This window comes from Mustelus asterias, chromosome 24, assembly GCF_964213995.1.
Source record: "Mustelus asterias chromosome 24, sMusAst1.hap1.1, whole genome shotgun sequence".
Taxonomy (NCBI): domain Eukaryota; kingdom Metazoa; phylum Chordata; class Chondrichthyes; order Carcharhiniformes; family Triakidae; genus Mustelus; species Mustelus asterias.
In genome coordinates, this window is record NC_135824.1 from 23432460 (window position 1) to 23455712 (window position 23253).

At 44.0% G+C, this 23253-nt stretch overlaps 2 protein-coding genes across 7 annotated transcripts in view; one reads left to right on the forward strand and one right to left on the reverse strand.

The window, feature by feature from the left end:
• tex9 (testis expressed 9) overlaps window positions 1-8614 on the reverse strand; it is a 108706-nt gene extending 100092 nt beyond the window's left edge. The window contains exons 1-2 of one of the 5 annotated variants that reach the window (XM_078241451.1): window positions 8395-8614; window positions 4941-4987 (exon numbers count right to left, since the gene is read on the reverse strand). Coding sequence is in view for 2 of the 5 variants with exons in the window: in XM_078241454.1 (XP_078097580.1) it covers window positions 7844-7873 (30 nt within the window). In the remaining 3 variants the exon portion in view is untranslated. Of the gene's footprint in view, window positions 1-4894; window positions 4988-7843; window positions 7941-8394 lie in introns of those variants that run through there. The other 4 variants (XM_078241450.1, XM_078241452.1, XM_078241453.1 and 1 more) reach the window with 4 other exon arrangements.
• Window positions 8210-23253, forward strand: part of LOC144511278 (DNA-binding protein RFX7-like) — a 77343-nt gene continuing 62299 nt past the window's right edge. The window contains exon 1 of one of the 2 annotated variants that reach the window (XM_078241446.1): window positions 8210-8927. In XM_078241446.1, the coding sequence (XP_078097572.1) occupies window positions 8794-8927 (134 nt within the window). In that variant the 5' untranslated portion in view covers window positions 8210-8793. The remainder of the gene's footprint in view (window positions 8928-23253) is intronic. The other variant, XM_078241445.1, reaches the window with a different exon arrangement.

The window sequence follows — 23253 nt, forward strand, 5'->3', positions numbered from 1 at the left end:
CCTCACAGCTCCAGGGACCTGGGTTCGATTCCCGGCTTGGGTCACTGTCTGTGTGGAGTTTGCACATTCTCCCCGTGTCTGCACGGGTTTCCTCCGGGTGCTCTGGTTTCCTCCCACAGTCCAAAGATGAGCAGGTTAGGTTGATTGGCCGTGCTAAATTGCCCCTTAGTGTCCCAGGATGCATAGGCTAGAGGGATTAGCAGGGTAAATATGGGGGTTACAGGGATAGGGTCTGGGTGGGATTGTTGTCGGTGCAGATTCGATGGGCCGAAAGGCCTCCTTCTGCGCTGTAGGGATTCTATGGAAAGATCTAGTGATCTCTGTGGCGGAAATCTCCCCGTTCTCAAAGGCGATTTAAATCCAGCGACAAGTCAAGGGGATGGTGTGAAGCAGCTATGACACCAGCAGGCAAGCAAGGAGCCAATCATGTTGATGTACACACACACACACACACACAGCAAACCAGGAAGTTAAAAGCACTTAATATCCTTCATTTTTAATTTAAATTTTCAAATGGGTAAGTAAATGACAATGATTGAATAAGCATTAAAATCAAGATAAACCTCAAAAAAAGTAAAATGTACTTTTTTTTAAAAGGTGTGGAACTTAATCATTGTGAAGAAAATTGGCATTCCACAAATGTGAAATTCATGTCCCAGAGTCAGTTAAAAACCCAGTTACATCTCACTCACCATGGTTAGGTGGATTGGCCATGCTAAATTCTCCTTCAATGTACCCGAGCAGGTGCCGGAGTGTGGGGACCAAGGGATTTTCACAGCAACTTCATTGCAGTGTATATGTAAGCCTACTTCTGACACTAATAAAGAAAGTTTAAACTTTAAAGGTGTAACACTTTTAAGGTGCACAGCTTAAGAGTGAAAGTTTTTGTCAATTTAATGATTTCTAATTGATTAACTTCTGAGGGGGACACTAACAGTACAGCCACTGACGAAGTGTAGAATCTCTGATAGCAACCTCAGGATTTCTGCCGTTCTGCACACACATGGACACCAGAAATTACTATTAGTTTTAGTGGAGTAACGACAGTGACTACTGACAGTTTCAACATCATTAGCACCACAAAATGTGGGCTAAAGATATGTGAGGAATCAAGTTTCTTCCAGCAACAGAACCTGTTGGGTACCACTCTGACCCTGGACTCTGGAAGTCTCACAATGCTGTGGCCCACTGTTTAACTCATTCATGTCGACTAGGAAGAAGTTGCACAGTTAATAATTTAACATCTACACATCACTGAACTGCCACACTTACTGAGGATGTAATAATCCTATATGAGATCGGTGGACACATTTCACCCAGCAAGAGCATCTGAGGTGGTTCCCTGTTATCTCACCTCAAGTTTATAAGTTTGGAACACCTTCCCCTTGGTGGGCTGTAAAGAAGACTAAAGAGCCCTATCTGTCCTACACAATGGACCTAATTTTACCATCAAGTTGCGCCCGTTTTCGGGAGTGAAAACTTGGTAAAGTCGGGCGTTGAGGCAAGTAGCGCGATCTGTGCCCGCCTCTGCACCCGCCTCTGCACATTTAATGCGTTAATGCATTAAACGCATTAAATGCATGCATTTAAATTGACTTAATGGGCTGCACACCCAAACTTATGGGCACTTCCCCCTTTACCACCGTGTTCGCCCGTCCAGATTCGGCAGACATAAAACAGACATGGTCCGCAAAGGTCCGATTTGGGCGCTCCAGTTTCTGAGGAGATAAGTTCCGAGTTTCCGGTGGCTCTCTGACTCAGATTGATGGTGTGGGGAGGAGGGAAGTGGGTCAGGTGGCTTGCTGGTGGGTAGGGGAGGCGTGGGGGGACAGGGGCGGGGGGGACAGGAGGGTCCGCTGCCACTCTGTGTGTGATCGGTGGGGGCGAAGGGGGGGTCTGCTGCCACTCTGCGTGTGATCGGTGGGGGGTGGAAGGGGGGCAGGGGCTGTGATCGGTGGGGGTGGGGGATAAGGGGGTCAGTTATGTTGTGGGGGTGGGGCAATATCTGTGGGGGCCAGGGGGAGGCATTATCCGGTCTAGGAGTGACGTGGCAAGGCAGCATTTTTCTACTTTTTTTTACCACGTCTGCGCAGTTGGAGGCTCCGATCGGGGCTGCAGTGTTTTGGGCGTGATAAGCCCCGCCCACAGGCTTGTGCAGTGCGATTCAGAATCGCTGCTATTTTTTCAGGCAGAGTGCGTATGGGGGCGCCTGAGAACGGGTCTAAAAGTTGGATTTGAATCATGCACAGATTCAAGTCCGCCCAGCACTTAGAATCAAAATGGTAAAATAGGGCCTAATGAGTTTGTAACTTGTACCCATCAGGTGCAAGGATATCTGTCCAGTATTCAGAGCCAACACTTTGGTCTCAACTTGCTTGGATTGGCTTCAATGGGGCCTACGCTCAACACCTAAGACACAGTGGCAGAATTCTACTAAACCACAGCCAAACCACTGAGCCAGTGGTCACTCCATCCAGACATGAATACCTCACTGGAGGACACCCAATATTTTAAGAGTCAAAATTTAGTCTCTCCTCACTGATGCTGACTGGAGTGGGGCCTGACTCCTTGACATTGTGATTCAAATGCAGGAACCGCTATAACTAAACCAAAGGCTCAATCCAACAGGAAAATATGAACATTTTAACTCGGAGAATTCCCAAAGGAAATGTTGACATAATTTTTAATGGAGTACACACTGTATATATAATACACACACACACATATACACACACATATATACAACTATACGTGTGTGTGTGTGTGTGTGTGTTTTTTTTGGTTGATCTGTCATGGCAGATGCTGCAGCATTTCCAATGTGGGGAGGGGAAGTTCTAATTACAGCATGAGAAGTTAACATAAGCAGTTTCTATTATAAATGTGTGACATAGATAATGGCAAATGTTGGCAGGAACAGATATATGTTTTTTAATGTAGAAAAAAACCTACTTATAAAAACACTGGGGCATGCCTATTGCCTGCTGAAAAATTGTGGTTTGTCACATCTAAGAAGTGAATATCTATTCATGCCATCAAGAATTAACATGTAGTTATGTTCTGAAGGATACATCTGTGTCAATGAAGCAAAAACTCACAACCTGCCTTTTATCACAACCCACTTCTGCCACATGAAATATCAGGTTCTGAAAAGGTTACTGGTTATTGGGGCAGCACGGTGGCACAGCGGTTAGTGCTGCTGCCTCACAGTGCTAGGGACCTAGGTTCAAAACTGATTTCAGGTGACTGTTGGTGTGGAGTTTGCATGTTCTCCCTGTGTCTGTGTGGGCTTCCTTCAGATGCTCCAGTTTCCTCCCACACTCTAAAGATGTGCAGGTTCAGTGGGTTGACCATGCTAAATTGACCATTAGTGTCAGGAGGATTAGCCGGGTAAATACATGGGATTATGGGAATAGGGCCTGGGTGGGATTGTTGTCAGTGCAGGCTCGATTGGCTGAATGGCCTCCTTCTGCAGGGATTCTGTAGGGATTCTATTCTATTATCTGACTTCTCCTGTGCTTTATTTGTGCTGTGTTGTCCTGCACAAAGCCTCTCACTATCATACATCCTTTGGTATCTTGGGGTATAAATCCCTACAGGCACCAAGTGTTTCCATAGAAGTCTGCTGCAGTTACAGTTGTCTTCAATTATTTTGAAATGGAATATATTATTTGTTCAAGGCCTTACAAACAAATTAAAACTACTGAGTCACGTTGGTACACATGGATGGTGGATTGAGATGTCAAAAATCCTGGAACTCAATCATCCGGCTGTGAAAGGAATGTTGACACTTATGCCGCCAACTACACTTGTTTCGTAAAATGCTCCAGACAGTACAAATATTAACCAGATTCAGTGGAATGCAAACCTTCCTATCTCTGTGCAGTTTTAAACAGTTTGTTTAAGTAGTTTCTGCATGAGCTTATTGAAATCATGAGATGATGGCAAAAGAAAATAAAGATTTGCATTTATATTGCATCTTATCACATCTCTCAGAAAAATCTCAAAAGTTTTGTGCTCAGCATACATTAAATTAATTTGAAGTAGGATGCCTTTTATTATATAGGTGAATACCACAGCTACTTTTGCGCACTGCATGTTTCCAGAAGGAGCAAAAGAATGAGTATTTAATCCTCATTTGTTAGTGTTGGATGAGAGAAGAATGTTGGCCAGGACACCAGGAGAATATCCTGCTTTTTTTCAAATTGTGCTTTTTGCATCCTCCCAAAATAAGAGCTCGTTCCTCGAACAGGTTCCTCGAACAGGTCCCTCTGCTATAGCGGATTGTTAGCCTAGTTTAAATGTTCAGGCCTTGGAGTGGGATTAATCCTGTAACCTCCAACTCAGACGTAAGCCTACTACCCAATGTTAGATCAAACCTTCAAAAAATTGTGTTAATTCTCTTGCAGTCTTGGATACCCTTGAGTTGTGCTGGCATCCTCGTTACCTAAGCCTTAATGCCATCCGTGGTGAACATGACTTCAAAAAGCCTAAGAGCCATGGAAATCATAGAACCATGGAAGCCCTACAGTGCAGAAGGAGGCTATTTGGCCCATTGAGACTGCATCGACAACAATCCCACCTAGGCCCTCTCCCCTTAACCCCATGTGTTTAGCCTGCTAATCCCCTGACACTAAGGGGCAATTTAGCATAGCCAATACACATCCTTTGGAATGTGGGAGGAACCTGGAGTACCCTGGAGGAAACCCACACAGACACAGGGAGAACGTGCAAACTCCACACAGTCACCCAAGGCTGGAATTGAACCCGGGTCCCTGGTGCTGTGAGGCAAAATATCTCTTGCAATCTTGCATAGAAGACTCTGCGGGAAGTGTTCATTGTCAAGGACAAGATGCAGTGACAATGTGATGCCGCTGCAGTTGAGTAGTGCACTTACATTCATTAATGAGGATCCCACATGAATAAAGTCCTCTTAATTTTACCTGTGAAACTATCCCCCAGCAAAGAGAGGAGAACCATCAATCTTGACCTAAAGTAATATCAAAGTATTTATTGCATGTCACAGAATCAACATTATACTTTGCATAAAAGATAAAACAGCCAAAACCAAGATCTGACTTCAAATGCTCAAAGGACTTTCCCCATGCTAGGTATGGGGAAAGAGCATGGGGGATTGGAATGAATTGGACTGCTACTTTAAAGAGCTAGGGTTGATACGATAGGGTGGCACAGTGGTTAGCACTGCTGCCTCACAGCTCCAGGGACCTGGGTTCGATTCCCGGCTTGGGTCACTGTCTGTGTGGAGTTTGCACGTTCTCCCCGTGTCTGCGTGGGTTTCCTCCGGGTGCTCCGGTTTCCTCCCACAATCCAAAGATGTGCAGGTCAGGTTGATTGGCCATGCTAAATTGACCCTAGTGTCAGGGGATTGGCACGGTAAATATGTGGGGATAGGACCTGGGTGGGATTGTGGTCGGTGCAGACTTGATTGGCCAAATGGCCCCCTTCTGCACTGTAGGGATTCTACGAAATGGCTCCTCCTGTGATGTATGATTTTGTAACTGGAACATATGAATCCAGTGGAATACTAATCACATCAAATACGTGCAATCATCATGACTTTAATAATTAAAAAGATACACATATCAATAAAAGCTTGTGCTTTTGCACAACAACTCATACAATTTTACATCTCATCCCATTTCTTTGCAATCCGGATCTGCTACATATCCGGGGAAGGGCGGACATTGGAATTCAAGTGGTCGAGGAGGCAAATGGGAAGTGAGGGGGTCTTAGGAACTATGGTAGAAGGGGCATTAAGAGGGGTTGGGTAGGAGGGGAATTAGGACCTAGGAGGATGGGGGGTGGAGACTTTAGGACCCTGAGCGGGGGAGGGGTGAACAGACACGGACGCCAAGGAGGAGAACATTAGGACCCAGGAGTGGGGAGGACATTGGGACCCGGGAGATAAGAGGACATAAGGACCCTGGGGGAGGGATGCATTAGGACTTGGAGGGTGTCATTAGAACTCTGGGGATGGGTGCATTATGACCATAGAGAGAGGGAGCTATTTGGAGCCCTGGGAATGATACATTAAAACACTGGGGGAAAGAGGAACCATAAGGAGCTGGGGGGGGGGGGGGGCGGATTAGGGTCCGTAGGGATGGAGGAGGGCCAAATCGGGGGCACAGGGACCTGGGGGTGGGGGGGGGATCAGGGACCCAGCAGTGGGGGGGGGGGGGTGCACAGGGACCACGGAGTAGAGGGGCACAGGGACCTGGGAGTAGTGGAGGGGGCCACAGGGACCCGGGAGTGGGGAGGGGGGGGGTTGACACAGGGACCCAGGAGTGGGGGGGGAGGGGGGGGGCACAGGGAGCCAGAAGTGGGGAGGGTGTACAGGGAACTCAGAGTAGGGGGTCACAGGGACCCGGGAGTAGTGGAGGGGGCCACAGGGACCCGGGAGTGGGGGGGTGGCACAGGGACCCAGGAGTGGGGGTGGGGCACAGGGACCCGGGAGTGAGGGGGCACAGGGACCCAGGAGTGGGGGGGGGGGGGAGGCACAGGGACCTGGGGGTGGGGCACAGGGACCCGGGAGTGGGGTGGAGGAGGCACAGGGACCCAGGCAGCTCACTGGCACTGTAGTTAGCATTGCTGCATCACAGCACGAGGGACTTGGGTTCAATTACGGCCTTGGGTGACTGTCTGTATGGGTTTCCTCCGGGTGCTCTGGTTTCCTCACACAGCCCGAAGATGTGCCGATTAGGTGGATTGGCCATGCTAAATGGTTCCTTAGTGTCCAAAGATGTGCTGGGGGAATTGGGACCTGGGAATGGGGGTGTGGGGACACGGGACTGGGACCTTGGTGGGGGGGAGGGGGGCGGCGTGCAGAGACCCGGGAGTTAATTATTTAACTGACTAGAGGACAGACTATTGATATAGTATTATGTAATGAGAAAGGAATACTTAATAAGCTTGTTGCAAAATAACCTTTAGGGATGAGTGACCATAAAATGATATAATTTTACATAATGGGTGGCAAGGTCAAGTTTGCATGACTCCCAAAACCTGGCCACTATCTACAAGGCAAAAGTCTGGAGTACCATGGAATTGGGTGGCATGTGGCTAGCACTGCTCCAGGGTTCCGGGTTTGATTCCCGCTTGGGCCACTGTCTGTGCAGAGTCTGCATGTTCTCCCCGTGACTGTGTGGGTTTCCTCCGGTTGCTCTGGTTTCCTCCCACAGTTTGAATGACGTACTGGTTAGGTTCATTGATCATGCGAAAAAAAATTGTGGGCTGAATGGCCTCCTTCTGCACTGGAGGGATTTACTTTTTTATTCATTTACAGGATGTGGGCAACACTGCTTGGGGCCAGCATTTTGTTGCCCATCCCTAAACACCCTCCATTTTTTTAGTTTATTTATTAGTGTCACAAGTAGACTTACATTAACACTGCAATGAAGTTACTGAGAAAATCCCCTGATTGCCACACTCCGGGAGAATTTAGCATGGCCAATGCACCTAACCAGCATATCTTTCAGAGGGCCATGGTGCGGAGATCCCAGCGTTGGACTGGGGTGGGCACAGTAAAAAGTCTCACAACACCAAGTTGAAGTCCAACAGGTTTATTTGGTAGCATGAGCTTTTGGAGCGCTGCCCCCACATCAGGTGAGTGTGGCTCAACCACATTGCTGTGGCTCTGGAGTCACACGCAGAGTAAGAAGTCTCACAACACCAGGTTAAAGTCCAACGGGTTTATTTGGTAGCACAAGTGTTCAGAGTGTCGCTTCTTACACTCACCTGAAGAAGGAGCGACACTCCGAAAGCTTGTGCTACCAAATAAACCTGTTGGACCTTAACCTGGTGTTGTGAGATTTCTTACTGTGCTTACCCCAGTCCAATGCCGGCATCTCCACATCATCGTCACATGTAGGCCAGAGCAGGTTAGGGCAGCAGATTTCCTTTGCTGAAAGACATTAGTGAACCAGATGGGTTTTTTCTGACAATCCACAATGATTTCATGGTCATCAGACTTTTCAAATCCAGATTTTTAAAAAATTGAATTTAAATTTCAGCATCTGCCATGGTGGGATGTGAACCGAGAGCCTCCCCCCCAGATCTTGCGCTGGGGGCAAGGTATAGGTTTTGGATTACAAGTCCAGTGACAATACCACTACGCCACTGCCTGCCCCAGAGGAGTGCAATAGCAGCGGAGGGGCATTAGGACCCTGGTTTCCCCTCCTCGCGGTGTGCGGGCACGCCTGCGCGGTGCAGCAGGGTGAAGAGCCGCGGTGATGGGCGGCGAGTCCGGAATTTAACCCCCCTCCACCCGGGCCCTCACCCCCTGCCCGGCCCGCTCCCCTCACAACAACAACCACCCGGAAAACCTCCCGCTCGCCTCTCCAGCCCAAATCCCCGGTCATTCCGACACATTTCACTCACTGACTGACTGACGGAGCTGCCTTCCGGCCCGGAGCGATGCGCCAGAGGCGGGGAGAGCGGGCTGCCCGAGCCGCGGCTCTGTGCTGAATAAACCCACCCCCTCCCCACCACCGTCCTCGTCCCACCCCCGGGCCAGGGGCAGCTGGCAGCGGCCTGTGAGGCGGGGAGGGTGAGGGTGGTGGTGGCGGTGGGGGAGGCGCTGCTGGCTGGCTGACTGACTGACTGCTGGGGGGGGGGGGGGGAGCCGACAGGAGTTTGCGGCCTAGTCCGCTGTGCGTGAACCCCCCCAACAACACCCCCCCTTTACCTCCTCCCTCCTGTCGTTCTCTCCTCCCTCCCACTTGCTGAGAGCTTCACTCCCTCCCCCCTTCCTCCTCTCTCTGTCTCCGCACCATCACCATGGCAGAGGAGCAGCCGGAGCCCGAGCAACAGCTCCACAAACAAGAGGGCAGCGGGGCTCTGCCGTCCCTGGTGCCCGGCATGGCAGAGTCGGAGGCGAGTGCACTGCAGCAGAAACTGAAAAACTCGATCTGGTAAGCCAGCAGTAATCGGGGCCTGCTTCATAAACAAGTCTGTGCCTGTCTCTGAGAGCCGGATATTTTATATATATATATATATATATGTATGTGTGTGTTGGCATTGCATATTTCCTGGGCATGTTACACTTTATGCCTACTAGACTATGGTTTATTTGGAGCAAGACCTATACCTTAGTTCTTTTTTGGTTCGCTTTATATTTAGATCTGCACGTTTTTGAATCTATTTGTTGTCCATTTGGGTTGGAGGAGTGGGGGGATGGGATTATTTTTGTCTATTTTTCAAAATGTGCCATCTAAGAATGTATTAATGCCATAATAAATATGTTTGTTGTCCATTGGGTTGGAGGAGGAGGGGGATTGGGATTATTTTTGTCTATTTTTCAAGACGTGCCGTCCAAGAATTTATTAATGCCACAATGAATATGTTTGTTGTCCATTGGGTTGGAGGAAGAGGGGGATTGGGATTATTTTTGTCCATTTTTCAAGATGTGCTATCCAATAATTTATTAATGCCACCGTGAATATGTTTGTTGTCCACTGGGTTGGAGGAGGAGGGGGATTGGGATTATTTTTTGCCTATTTTTCAAGACGTGCCATCCAAGAATTTATTCATGCCACAATGGAGATCACTGACGTTTTATTTTGTTGCATTTTTTTTGTGTGAGAAAATGTCAAGACGTTACCGCTGCGGTGTCTCATCTCTTACTCCCCCCCTCGCCGTTTCGACTAGTTGAGGAGCGTGTGAACGAAAATATTGTTGCTGAATCCGTCCCGCGAACATTTATTTTGAGTAGAATTTAGTGAGGTCCAACTTGTTAACTTTTGATTTATAAAGATGTTCCAACATAGAAAAACAGGATTAAGGTGGAACTACTGCCAGATGTCTGGATTTCAAATCATAACAGATTAGTTATGTACTGACGAACTATGTTTATAGGTTTTGTACTTCATATGTTTGACATTCATACGTTTTAAAAATTCAAATATTTAATCTGCATGCTTCATATTTGTTGAAAGTATGGAGATGAATCAATATAACACTTTTCTTCATCATTGTTGTTTTAATCGCACCAAGTTCCTTGACCCTCTGCTCACTCAGTGGACTACATTGGCTCGCAGTCCAACAATGCACTGACTTAGAAATTGTCAGCCTTGTGCTCAAATACCTTCATTGCCATATCCCTCCCAATCTCTGTAACATCCAGTCATGAAACCCATTGAAAGCACTGTTATTCCAATGCGAATGTCTTCTGAGTCCTTTCTCTTACCCCCCCCTTGATGGCTGTGCCACCAGTTGTCTAAACCCTAAACTCTGAAATCCATTCCCTCAGTGTGCTTTTCTTTTAAGATGCTGTTTAAAACCTACCTCTTTGACCATGGTTTTGGTCACCTGTCCTAATATCTCCATTTGAGACTTGCTGCTCACATTGTGTCTGAATGCTCCTGTGCTGTGCTTTGGGCAATGCAGTATTTTAAAAATGTAATGTAAATGCAAGTTGTAGTGAGATTTATCAGTGTGCAGCATTTGTTTTTTAATCATATTTTATTTTAGTCAGCCATTCTAACAGCATCAAATGATGCAAGTAATTTTACAACTTTAAATGTTATGTGGTACAGTATAGTGTTTGTTGGGAGAACATATGTTGATCTTGCACATTTTGTCATATGTAAATTCCATTTAATCTCCTTGAGCAAAAAATCTGCTGTATGTTGACTTCAGCCTTTGGGCTTGATCCCAAATTCCATGTAGTTGTCTCAACCAAAACATGCTTTATAACTGATCTAATGTACTAGAATTCTTCACGTTTTTTTGAGGGAAGAAGAATCTTTTCCACTTGGCTTGTGTTGCAATTTGTTTGTAAAGGTGGCCCGTAATCAGACAGTTGACTAGTTTCTCACAGGTTAGTGTTTTAGAGCTTTCTCATTTGAACTTGAACATAAGTTTTGTCAGCTCTTGGTTGGGCTGCCAGATGGAACAGCTTGCTGAAATGAAATGGATGGTTCTTGGTCTAATCGACTCATCTTACTTTGCTGAAAATACACCTAGTGGCTGATAACAGTAGAGCATCAATAACAGTTTTTGTAGTCTTTTCCCGGTGACAGTAGCTCCTGCTTCTGAAGTGAACTGCTTTAGAAAATTACAAATTTTCCTGTTGTCGTCATTTCTTGGAGCTCCTTTTGCTCAATGAATGAAAAGAATAATTTAACATAATATTCAGGTGCATGGGATAACTGATGACGTATATTAGTCTTGATTAGCAACTGGATGGTTGGATAGACAACAGCATGCAGTGGTGCACGAGGAATTTGGGTGGCAGCTGTTTTATAGTGGCATGGATTGAGCAGCTATTGTTTATCTTTTTAGATATAGAGGATAGGATTATGTAGTGTCTGAATTTCAAGATAAGTGTGTGAAAATCCAAAGAGCTCAAAAAAAACTAGAGCCATTGGCAGAAAAGCGGTAGATGCAATTTGATATGTTTAAACTTGGGATGCAACCACTACGTAGTGAGGTAATTCTAAAATTTTATTTTGACCTTGATTAAACAAAATCTTTCTCTACACCCTAGCTATGACTGTAACACTACATTCTGCACTCTCTCGTTTCCTTCTCTATGAACGGTATGTTTTGTCTGTATAGAGCGCAAGAAACAATACTTTTCACTATACTAATACATATGACAATAATAAATCAAATCAGGAGTTCTGTGCAGAATTTGGGTCTCATGCTGGCATTGGAAAGAATGCGAAGGAAGATTGTTAATGATTCCAGAATTAAGCCGTAAGAGTTATGAGGAGAGATTAGCAGCCCTGGGACTTCTCTGTCTTATGGGAAGAAGTATGTAGGGCAGACGGTGGTGTAGTGGTAATGCCATGGGACTGATAATCCAGAGGCCCAGGCTAATGCACAGTGGGCATGGGTTTAAATCCCACCAGGCAGCTGGTGGAATTTACCTGCAATTATTACATAACTCTGTAATTGGAAGATAATCTCTGTAATGGTGACTGTGAAACTATAATTGTTGTTACAAACCCAACTGGTTCACTAATGTGAAATCTGCCATCCCTGCTTGGTCTGGTGACTTCAGATTCCACAGCAATGTGGTTGATTCTTAACTGCCCTCTGAAATGGCCTGGCAAGCCATTTGATAAGTTTGATTATCAGAAATGGACAACAAGTGCTGGCCTTAGTAGCGCTGCCCCCATAAAAAACCTTAAGGTTTGTGGAATTTAGATCCAAACACTTTTTTTAGTGTAGCAACGTCAAGTATAAAGGGGTTGTTGTTTCAAAGTGAGGGATATTAAAACAATTAGGAAGTTTGAGCAAAACACCGGTAGAAGAGTAGTGATGTATGCAATGGATACTGGCTAGAGGAGTTGAAGCAAAATTATAATATTTTAAGGATTAAGATGGGAACTAGGCAAATTCGTGTCAGCTAACCTGATCCAGGGTTATTAAACATGAAAGTTCATCAAATCTTTTGGGAGTTGATTGGGCAGAGTAGGTGGAACATGGGTAGAAAAGTCCATGATACTAGCGGCTCCATTGTGACATTGCCTATGGAAAATGAAGAAAAGAAAATATCTCTGCTGTAGGAATGGGATCAGCAGAGTTTGGAACTTGTGAAGCAAATTATATAGCTGATCTGTCAGGTTGCATATAGGGAGTCAGGATTAAGTGTCATCTTAAGGGAAGTTAGAGGTAGGGGTATAATTGGAACAGGGCATCAAGATGTAACTAATCTCTGTTTTAAAGTTATATGTTGTGTCCTTATCTTGCATTGCAATTCTAAATTCCCGTATTCACACATAGCAACTACTTTTGAAAACTTGTCATGTTGTAATTACGTACTTTAGCCATGGATACTTCAACACCTCTACTGGGGGAGAGTATAATACTGTAACAAGTTTACATGGGCAGTTCGTATTAATAATGCTGACTTAGGAAGTTACAATGCAGGAATTTGCAATGCATTACAAAGAACAAAGAACAGTACAGCACAGGAAACAGGCCCTTCGGCCCTCCAAGCCTGTGCCGCTCATTGGTCCAACTAGACCATTCGTTTGTATCCCTCCATTCCCAGACTGCTCATGTGACTATCCAGGTAAGTCTTAAACGATGTCAGCGTGTCTGCCTCCACCACCCTACTTAGAAACATAGAAAAACTACAGCCCAAACAGGCCCTTCGGCCCCACAAGTTGTGCCGAACATATCCCTACCTTTTAGGCCTACCTATAACCCTCCATCTTGGCAGCGCATTCCAGGCCCCCACCACTCTCTGTGTAAAAAACGTCCCTTAAGTTGACAAGTGTGACAATGTACATTTTAAAATATACACAGTTCACCAAAGTCCTTAGAAAATTAGTTTATGATTGTGTTTTTCCCTGCAGTCATATTTCCTGACCATTTGGATTGACAGCACCAGGGAGAAATGTTGGGTGCAAGCATTTGTTCTGCTTTCATAATTCCTTATTCGCACCTGTTTGCTGCGTAGTCATGTTTCATCCACAAAGGTATTGTAACACCTGTGCTGTGGAGCTTCAGTAGACTAATGCCTTGTGTATAAGATATTGGAATAGATAGGAGAAGTTTAACATACAATATTTAGAGTAATGCTCTCTGTTTTTATGATTGAACATGGTGAAAATTTACATTCAGAAACTTGGAGGAAAGTCTAGAAGGGAAGATTGAATGAGAGGCCAAGAAGATGGTAGGATAGAATTGTCATCTTTGTTCCTTAAGCGGAGGTTCTATCGGCACTTTCCCCATTTGAACCATAGAAGCAGTTGTACCCAAAAACACGTTTTGGTTGCAATTTGCATGCTTGTTCCATCTTGGAAGACAGCTTTTTTTAAACGCAAAACAAATAATCATTACACTTGGCTATATAAACATTTTTGCATGTATTGTATCCTGTGATGAGTGACAAAAATTCCCCCTTTGCCCATGACATCTGCCCTTGTGTCAGGTGCAAATTTTGAGTTGGCTGTTTTATTGGTGGCCTAGGTGTGATCTTTTGAGTTGGATTTTGTAGCTGCTGTGTGGATATATGATTATTCAACCCATGCCTGTCCTGTTTTCACCCAACAGTTTCCATTTTGTTGTACACCTCAAAACTCTCCTGACAGCGGTATTCCCAAAACGTTGTTCCTGTATTAGCACATGACGCAAGTTCTATTCTTTGCCACATGCAATCTCTGCAACATAACACATCTCTGTTTAAAGGGAGAAACTGAACCAATTTGCAAACAGCATGTTTGGGTCTAACACTGAAGTAGAATGCTGTGGATGTTAAAAATCTGAAATAACAGCAGAAAATGCTGGAAATATTCAGAGCTGGCAGCATCTGTGAAAGGAGAAATAGTGTTAACTTTTCAGGTTGGCGATCTTTGATCAGAACACCAATTCAGAACCTCATTCTGATGAAAAACCACCTACCTGAAATGTTAACTGTTTTTCTTGATGCTGTAAGAGTTTTAACAACACCAGGTTAAAGTGATGTCTGTGTCGATATGCGCGATCTTCTTGGAGTGATGTCTGTGTCGATGCTGCCAGACCTACTGAGTATTTTTCAGCATTTTGTGTCATTACATGTTTGGGTCTGGTAAGATAGACTTTATCTCTCATGAGTTGGCTTAAAATTTTATCCATCATAAAAAAAAACTCTGACCTGTATTATCACCATAAATACAAAACAAATGATTGCCTTGAAATGCATCCAGTGATTTTTTTTTCCTATTCTTTCTTAACCCTCATATAAAGTTTGAAAAACTTTTCATGAAAGCTCGGCAGTTCTTAACATATCTCGAAGAATGGTAAGTGGGTAATCTTGATCTGCTTCCTCCAGTCTAAGAGGATAGAATTGAAAATGCAAGAGGAGAAAATGGGGTACACAAACTTTTTGCTTGTAGGGATTAATATTGATCTGTAATGTCAGGAAAGGGATGAATAAATGTGGTGTTGCATTCAACTCAAGTGCTTTTTAATTTTGCCGGTGTTCTACAAATTGTGATTAGCATACTCTAAACAGTGTTATTTTGATTTAGCGTGTAAAGTTTTCATATGATCACTTGAACTAAATGACTTTTCAAATGTGGCCCAGAGAAAACATTTGAACTGTGACAGGCGTTTGAGGTGTTGGTGGTTTTAGACTCGATAGTGGTGAAAGCAATTTTGACATAAGCATCACACGTTAGAACAATATTAAACCTATTGGCTGGGCTATGATAAATTATTATACTCGAGGCTGCTTTTGGAGTTTTTATGCAGAGACCTGGTGCTCTGTATTGGGCTCAGTATCTGGCCCTGTTTCTGTTGGAGGTGGGAAGTTCCACTTCTTCAGATGCTTATATTTCAAAGAAAAATATTTTCATTCTCGGGTTTAAGAGAAAGCAGTGCATGCTCGTTATAGATTTTTAAAATATAAATGTGTGCAAAAGTACTTAAATGGGATCTTGGAGAGGAGAGGGAGCTACGGTTTTCATTGTGGTTTATATTGGCAAAATAAAGTCACACAAGTTATTAGCTTGGAGGAGGTTTTATGGCCTAGCATGCACACGTTAGCTTTTCAGTTGGAGCCTTCTACCTTAACCCAATTTTCATGTAACATCTCTAGAGCTGTTTATAATCTTTCTTTTCAAATAATTACCATTTTTATCAAAAATTATAATTTCTACCTCAGTAACCACTTTTGGATATCATTCCATGCAAGAGCCTTCTGTGAAAACGTTTTTTCTAAATTTCCCTATCTTATGTCAAGGATCTGTCCGCTGATGTGCAACAGCATTCCCATGTTAAAAGATGCCCTGCACATGGCATCTACCCAGAGGAAACCAACACACCCCACACACACTCAATCACTGCCCTGATTGACGGGAGGTGATGGCGGCAGGACCATGAGAACTGGAAGTCCCTAGCTTCAAACCAGCACGTAGGCAGTGGAGTTTGATTCAGTCGTTTTGCTCTTGGAATAGAAGAGGGGAGCGTTTCGGTAGTTTTCTTTACGACTGAGCAACTCTCTTCAGGATCCACTCTGCTCACCTCGCATAGCAAAGGGGTTAGAAAAGGTTCCCTAAAAATAGTCTGTCCTGTTTACAACTTTGCTGGAAACCACATCCAGCGGGCTCATCTATTTGCAGTCAGAAAACCAAGTTAAACTCAACCTTGGAACCTGAAATGCACGAATCCTCATGAATAACCTGCAGAACAATCGACTGGAATGTTGAACCATAGAAAATTACACCACAGAAGTTGCAGCCATTTGGCCCATCTTGCCTATGCCAACCCGAGGATACTCAGATGCTTTTTCTAATCCCACCTTCCTGCACCCAACCCATAGCCCTGTAGCTTACAGTACATAAGGTGTAGATCCAGGTACTTTTAAAAAGCGTTTAGGGTCTCTCCCTCCACCACCAACTTGGGCAATGAATTTCAGACACCCAACACCCTCAGCATAAAAAAGTTATTCCTCGTGTCCTCTCTACACCTACTACCAATTGTTCTAGAATTCTCCACCAAGGGAAACAATGTTATCCTGTTCGCTCTATCTCTTTCCCGCATTATTTTGTATACCTCAATCAAGTTCCAAGGAAAATAACTCCAACCGATCTAATCTCACCGCATAGCTACACTTTTCTAGCCATGGCAACATTCTTGTAAACCCCCTCTGAGCTCCAGAGCAATTACATCCTTCCTGTAACATGGTGACCAGAACTGGACACAATACTCCAGTTGTGGCCTCACCAGTGTTTTATATAATTCCAACATTGTATCCTAAATATTATATTCTGTAACTTTGCCAATGAAGGAGAACATTCTATATGCCTTCTTTACAACATTGTCTACTTGAACTTAGGGACCTGTGTACTTGTACGCCAAGATGTTTCACTTCATCTACCCCCTCTTAGTATATTCCCATTTATTTCCTATAACTGTTTGACCTCCCTAAATGCATTAGCTCACACTTATCTATGTTAAAATCCCTCCACCAACCCATCAATATCGTTTTGTAGATTATAGCTATCCTCTGCACTATCCACTACTTGGCCAGTCTTTGTGTTGTCTGCAAATTTTCCAATCGTGCCTCCATGTTCGCACCCAAATCGTTAATATATAACACGAACAGCAAGGGTCCCAACATCGAGCCCTATGGAACACCACTTGAAACAACTTTTCATTTGCAAGGGCATCCCTCGACCATTATCCTTTGTTTCCTGTTACTAAATCACCTTTTGATCCCGTTTGCTAGATTGCCCTGTATCCCGTGGGTTTTACTTTTGTGACTTATCTGCTATTTGGGACCCTGTCAAATTCCTTGCTAATATCCATGTAAACAACATCCACTACACTACTTTCATCAACCTTTCTTGTCACTTCCTCAAATATTTCAATCAGGTTTGTGAGGCAAGACCTTCTTTAAACAAATGCATGCTGACCATCCCTGACAAGTCAATGCCTTTCTACTGCCCTTGCTATTTAAAAAAAAATTATAGTTTTTAAAACTGCCCATGGTGCCCGTGAACTCCGGCACTTCAACATTGGCGTTGCTGCCCTGCAAGAGACTTGAAGTGGAGATGCCGGCGTTGGACTGGGGTGAACACGGTAAGAAGTCTCACAACACCAGGTTAAAGTCCAACAGGTTTATTTGGTAGCAAATACCATAAGCTTTCGGAGCACTGCTCCTTCGTCAGATGGAGTGGAAATGTGCTCTCAAACAGTGCAAACAGACAAAATCAAGTTACAGAATGCTGATTAGAATGCGAATCCTACAGCCAGCCAGGTCTTTTGGGACTTGAAGAGCAGGCGAAGGGCAGCTGAGGGAAGAAGTTGGGGGTTACATCATTTTCTGGAGCGAAAAACCTGAGGATCAGCCCAGGATGCATGGAATTGAATTTGTCATCAAGAACAAACTTGTCAACAGATTCTCGGATGCCTCATGACTCTCCGTTTACAATTTGCAGCCAGCTGGCAATGGTCGTGAGTGCCTCTGCCCCAACCTTTGATGCTGATGATGAGTCCAACAAAGGCTTCCGCTCCACCCTGGATGCCATACTCCAACATTACGAACAAACATAAGATCATATTCCTTGAGGACTTGAATGCCAGGGTTGGGAAGGACTTCCAACCCTGGAAAGGAAGGAGTTGGGAACTGCAACTCCAATGGGGTTCTTCTGCTCACCAAATATGCGGAACAGAAGCTTGTCATCACTAACTCATTGTTCCACCCAAAAAAAAGGCAAGTTCAAGACTTCCTAGAGACTTTCACGATTAAAGCCCTGGCATATGATGGACTAAATCATTGTTCAGTCCCGAGACCAAAAGCATGCTCTCATCACCAAAGCGATGACCTGGACAGACTGCCAGCTCATCACTCCTCTGTCCATCAACTTCCACCAGCAGCAGTGGAAGATGAAGAAACAGCTCAGAAAAAATATTAAAGTTGAATGGCGTCAGGAGTGAAGCATGCAAGCCAACGTCCATCAATGTTTTCACCAAAATCTCTAAAGCGTTCATTGTAATAGAATGGAGGAAAACTGAAAATTGGACGGCCATCATCTCAAGCTGCAAATAAATCATTGAGGTACAAGACCAGGAAACGCTAAAACTGGTTTGATGAGAATGACCACACCATGCAAGACCTCATTGACAAGGAGCGAAAAGCTTTCTGTGCCTGGCAAAGCGACAGCACCAGTAAGATAAAGAGAACTCAACAAACAGCAAATGTGGAGGTACAAAGAAGAACTAGGGAAAACAAGAACCAATGGTAGACTGAGAAAGCAAAGGAGCTGCAACTCCTTGCTGACAAGCACAACATATGGGGCTTTTTCAGTGCCACCAAGGCAATATATGGACCCAACACCCTAGTCCTCAAACTGGTATGGATGATGGCTGGAACCCTTCAGAGAGACATAGTAAGCATTATTCTTTAAGAGAGAACACTTCAAAGAACTCCTGAACTGTGATGCAATCGTAGATGAGGTAGTGTTCGAGGAGATCCCCAAAAATTCCCCATCAAAGATGAGCTCGGACACCCAGCAAGCATGTATGAAGTAGAAGCTGCCATTAAACACATGAAGAATGGAAAAGCTGCAAGAGTGGATGAGATTCCAGCGGAGATTTCCATACTTGAAGATGAGATCACCCTTCATCAGCTGTTCCTGAAAATCTGGCACAGAGAAGAAATCATTGGTGACCTCAGCTGCCATCATCGCCACCATTTTCAAGAAAGGAGACAAAGCAGACTGTGGGAACTACCAAGGAATTTCCAAACTCTCTATTGTTAGGAAGCTCATTACCTGAATCCTCGCGAGCCACCTTCTCTCAGTCTCTGAAGAAATCTTTCCGGAAAGCCAGTGTGGCTTTCTTCCAAAGCGTGGAACAAAGGACATAATTTTCACTGCTCGACATTTTGAAGGGAAATGGCATGAGCAACATCAACCACGCTACATGGCCTTCATCAATCTGACCAAGACTTTTGACTCAGTCAATCAGGAAGTGCTATGGAAGACCCTGTCGTAGGCTGGTTGTCCAGAGAAATTATCAACGTCCTCCAACTCCTCCACAATAAGATGTCAGTGAACGTCCTCACCACCAGAAATATGACAGAAACCAGGTCAACCTGAAGTCAAGCAGGGATGTGTCATCACCCTTTTCGCCATCTTCATTGCCACCATCCTACACTGTATCAAGAGCAAGCTTCCCAGTGGAATGGACATTGTCTACTGCAGTGGTTCCCAAACTTTTTTCACTGGGCCTCGCTTTCGGAATAAAAATTTGCTCACGCCACACCAAATTTTTTATTGATAAGAAACACATTCAAAAACAAAAAAAAAACAACTCCTCGCAGTGCTTGATTCATAACATAGAACACAACTACTTTTATAATATGATCATGGGACATCCAGAAAGTATAAAATGATGCTTGTTTAAACAGTGTTTAAATGTTTCTTTGATTGTCCTTGAATCTTCCCGCCACACTTGCCATCCTCTCTCGCCGCACCAGTGTGGCGCGTCACACCCTTTGGGAACCACTGGTCTACTGGATGGATGGGAAACTTTTCAACCTCAACAGGTTGCAATCCAAGAAGAAAACAACACTGACATCGCTTGTGGAACTTCAATATGTGAATGGCAATGCCACCTTTCCTCTCTTGGAAGAGAATCTCCAAGCCAGACTTGACACGTTCGCGGAAGCATACTAAAGAACCAGCCGCAGGCTCCACCTTGAAGAATCTAATCTTTTACCAACCTGCCCCAGGGCAAGATCCAGTTTCTCCCTCCACTAAGATCAATAAAGAAACCCTTCTAACTGTGGAACGTTTCCAGTACCTGGGGAACCACCTCTCATCTATACATCAACGCTGAGATCCAACATCATATTCAATATGCAAGCACTGCCTTCGGACATTTAACAATAAGAGTCTTCGGCTGTGACATCTATGCTGGTACTAAGATCCTTGTGCATAAGGCAGTCGTCCTCACAACTCTTCTATACGGCTCAGAAATCTGGGCTACGTACAGTTGCCACCACAAGCCCTGGAGAGGTACCATCAGCAGTGTCTGATATGGATTCTCAGCATCATGTCTCCGTGTCCTTAATGGATACAAGAGCACCAGCATCCGAAACCAACTCTGCTGGGCTGACCACATGCTTAGGAGGCCAGAGTCCTGACTACCAAAGCAAATCATCTTCATCCAGCTCCAGGAAGGCACCCGAACAAATCGAGGACAAAGGGAGTACTCAAAAACGCCCTAAAGGCTTACCTCAAGAAATGCAACATAGATGTCAACACCTGGGAGGCCCCTGGTCAAAAGAAACCCATCTGGAGGAACGTCCTGATTGAAGGGATACAATTTTTTTGGCAAGTGGAGGTCTGAAAAGGAACCTGAGAAAGGAATGCCAGCGATCTCGAGTCCAAGGACCAATTCCAAACTACGAAGTTTGCAGTCGGCAGTGCGGCTCTAGGATCGGGCTCATCAGCCACGCAAGGGCTCACAGAACCGATGACCAGTCACATGAAGTTTCTTAGGAGGGCAATAATACTCGTTAGTGAGTGTTCACCAAAAAAGAAGAAATCCTGAGTCCATTGCATTGACCACAAATTCACAGCAGGCCGAAATAATCTTTTGCTGCTTTTGCATTCAAAACCCTTAGTAATTTTAAAAACCTGTCTGATCCCACTTAACCACTATGGGTCCACTGAAATGGTTTGAAATCTTTCAAACCCTTTAAAGCCAGAATTTGTCATGTCTAGTATGTAAATTGTTTAATACCCTTTCTAACCCTTTAATATCCTTTCTGATTGAGCTCTCAAACTCTTGTAGACATTCAACAGCATCTCTCTATTTTTGTTTTTAGTCTCTATTAAACCCAGAATCCCATTTACTTTTTAAACAATCTGCCCTTGTTTTTTTAAAGGTCAGTATGTGTAGATCCTTCTTATTTACTTCATTTCAAGTTCATTTTTCCAAAATATAATTGACATTTTTCTGTATTGAACCTCATTTGCCAACTCTTCTAACCTGTCTTGTACCTCCTGTAGGTTTATTGTAGTTTGTCATAGTTTGCCATGTCCTGTGAATCAATTTCATCAGCAACCTTTAGTATAATTCCTCATGCCTTTGAGACATAAGGATAGATCCTTAGAGAACACTGTCATCACATTCCACAAAGCTGAAATACATCCGTTTGGCCCTACACTTTCATTACTTTCAATTTTCACTTGGGTTTCTGATATTGGTTACTTGTTGCTGATTGGATGTTTTGAGTATGAATCTGACTGTTTAGAAAATGTGCTTTTTTTAACAAAACCCAATTCTGGATTTCTCTCCACATGTTTGGCTGGTAAGATCATATACCTTACACAATTCTGTACATGATGGATTAAATCCAGATTTGTGCCCCATGTTTTTCGTGGAAACCTTCACATGAGGTTTCACTTGTTCACAGGAAGCAGATAATGCTTTCAAGGTCACATTTCTTGCCCATCCTTCATGCCTTTGAGAAAGGCGTGGTGGACCACCTTGAACTGTTGCAGTCCTTGTGGTGGAGATGCGTCAATGATGTTGTTGGATAGGGAATTCCAAGGTTTGGACCCTGTAACCATGAATGATGCACGCCCAAGTTAGTAGCATGGCTTCTTCATAGAAGTTTATTGAAAAAAAATAGCTTTTTTCGTGCTTGACAGTTGCTGGACGTGTCTGTAATTACAAAGCTAAGCACAGATTCATGAAGCTATTTGACCCATTTAGCTTGGACTTTCATAGAAACCTATAGTCCCATAAATCCAATCATCATGTGTTGTGTTATTGAACTCTTGCCTCTTGCTTTTGTTTCTGTGGTGAAGATAAAAATTCACCAACTAATGATCAATGATGTAAAGGCCCGATTTCAAGTATAAGGTAGTTTAAGTTGTGCTGGTGTTTCAGTGCTAATAGGTCATTGCAGTTGTGCAAACCGTGCAATATCTGGTTTGCTATGTAATGTACTGAAAGGTAGAAAAATTTAGTCTTTTTTCTAAATAGATTTGCTCTGCCATTTTGTTTCAATAAAAGTAAAACTTGATGCTTAAAAGAGGAGTTAATTTTTTTTGGATTAAACAATTTTGCTGTGCATCATAGTGCAATTTTAACCAATTAAGACATACTGATACATTTCATGTGGAAGAGAGAGAGAGAAACTCGAAACAAAATGAAAGTGTAGATCACACGTCTAACATAAATCACATCCAAATGAACGACAGCATAGGTTAATGTCATTTATAAACAATACATCCTCGTGCTAACTATGCATCCTGAAGAACATCACCTCATAATGGGCTTTGTGTTGAAATTTCATCCAGATGACTTGTCACTTTTGGCATTGAAACTTCTGAGTTGAGCCAGAGTTTGACTAGGGGTGAGTAGTGAGAGACTCCCACAAGAGCAGGTAATATTCTACTCCTTTGATTTATTGCCCACATGATGTATAATTTTAGTTTACAAGTGCTCAGTGGCTCATTTGGGCCTCATGGATGTTTTGTAAGCTGAAACAATTATCTGAGAACAGGGCAGTCTCTGCAGCAGTGTTAATGCCTGTAAAGTTTACTGACCAAGAACGGAGTTCTGTCTATGTGTAAGCGTGCATCTGCAAAACTGTTTCCTGGACCCAAGAGTCTGATTTGCAGCGTGGTGGCGTAAACAAGTTGCTGCTGGCTGCAAGTCAATACTGTAGATGCCATTATCATCTCCAATCAGCTGTCACTCTTGTTTCACATGAGAAAACAAAGAATTAAAATGTTTACTCATTCGCTCCTAATTGATAACCTTGTCACGTTAAGT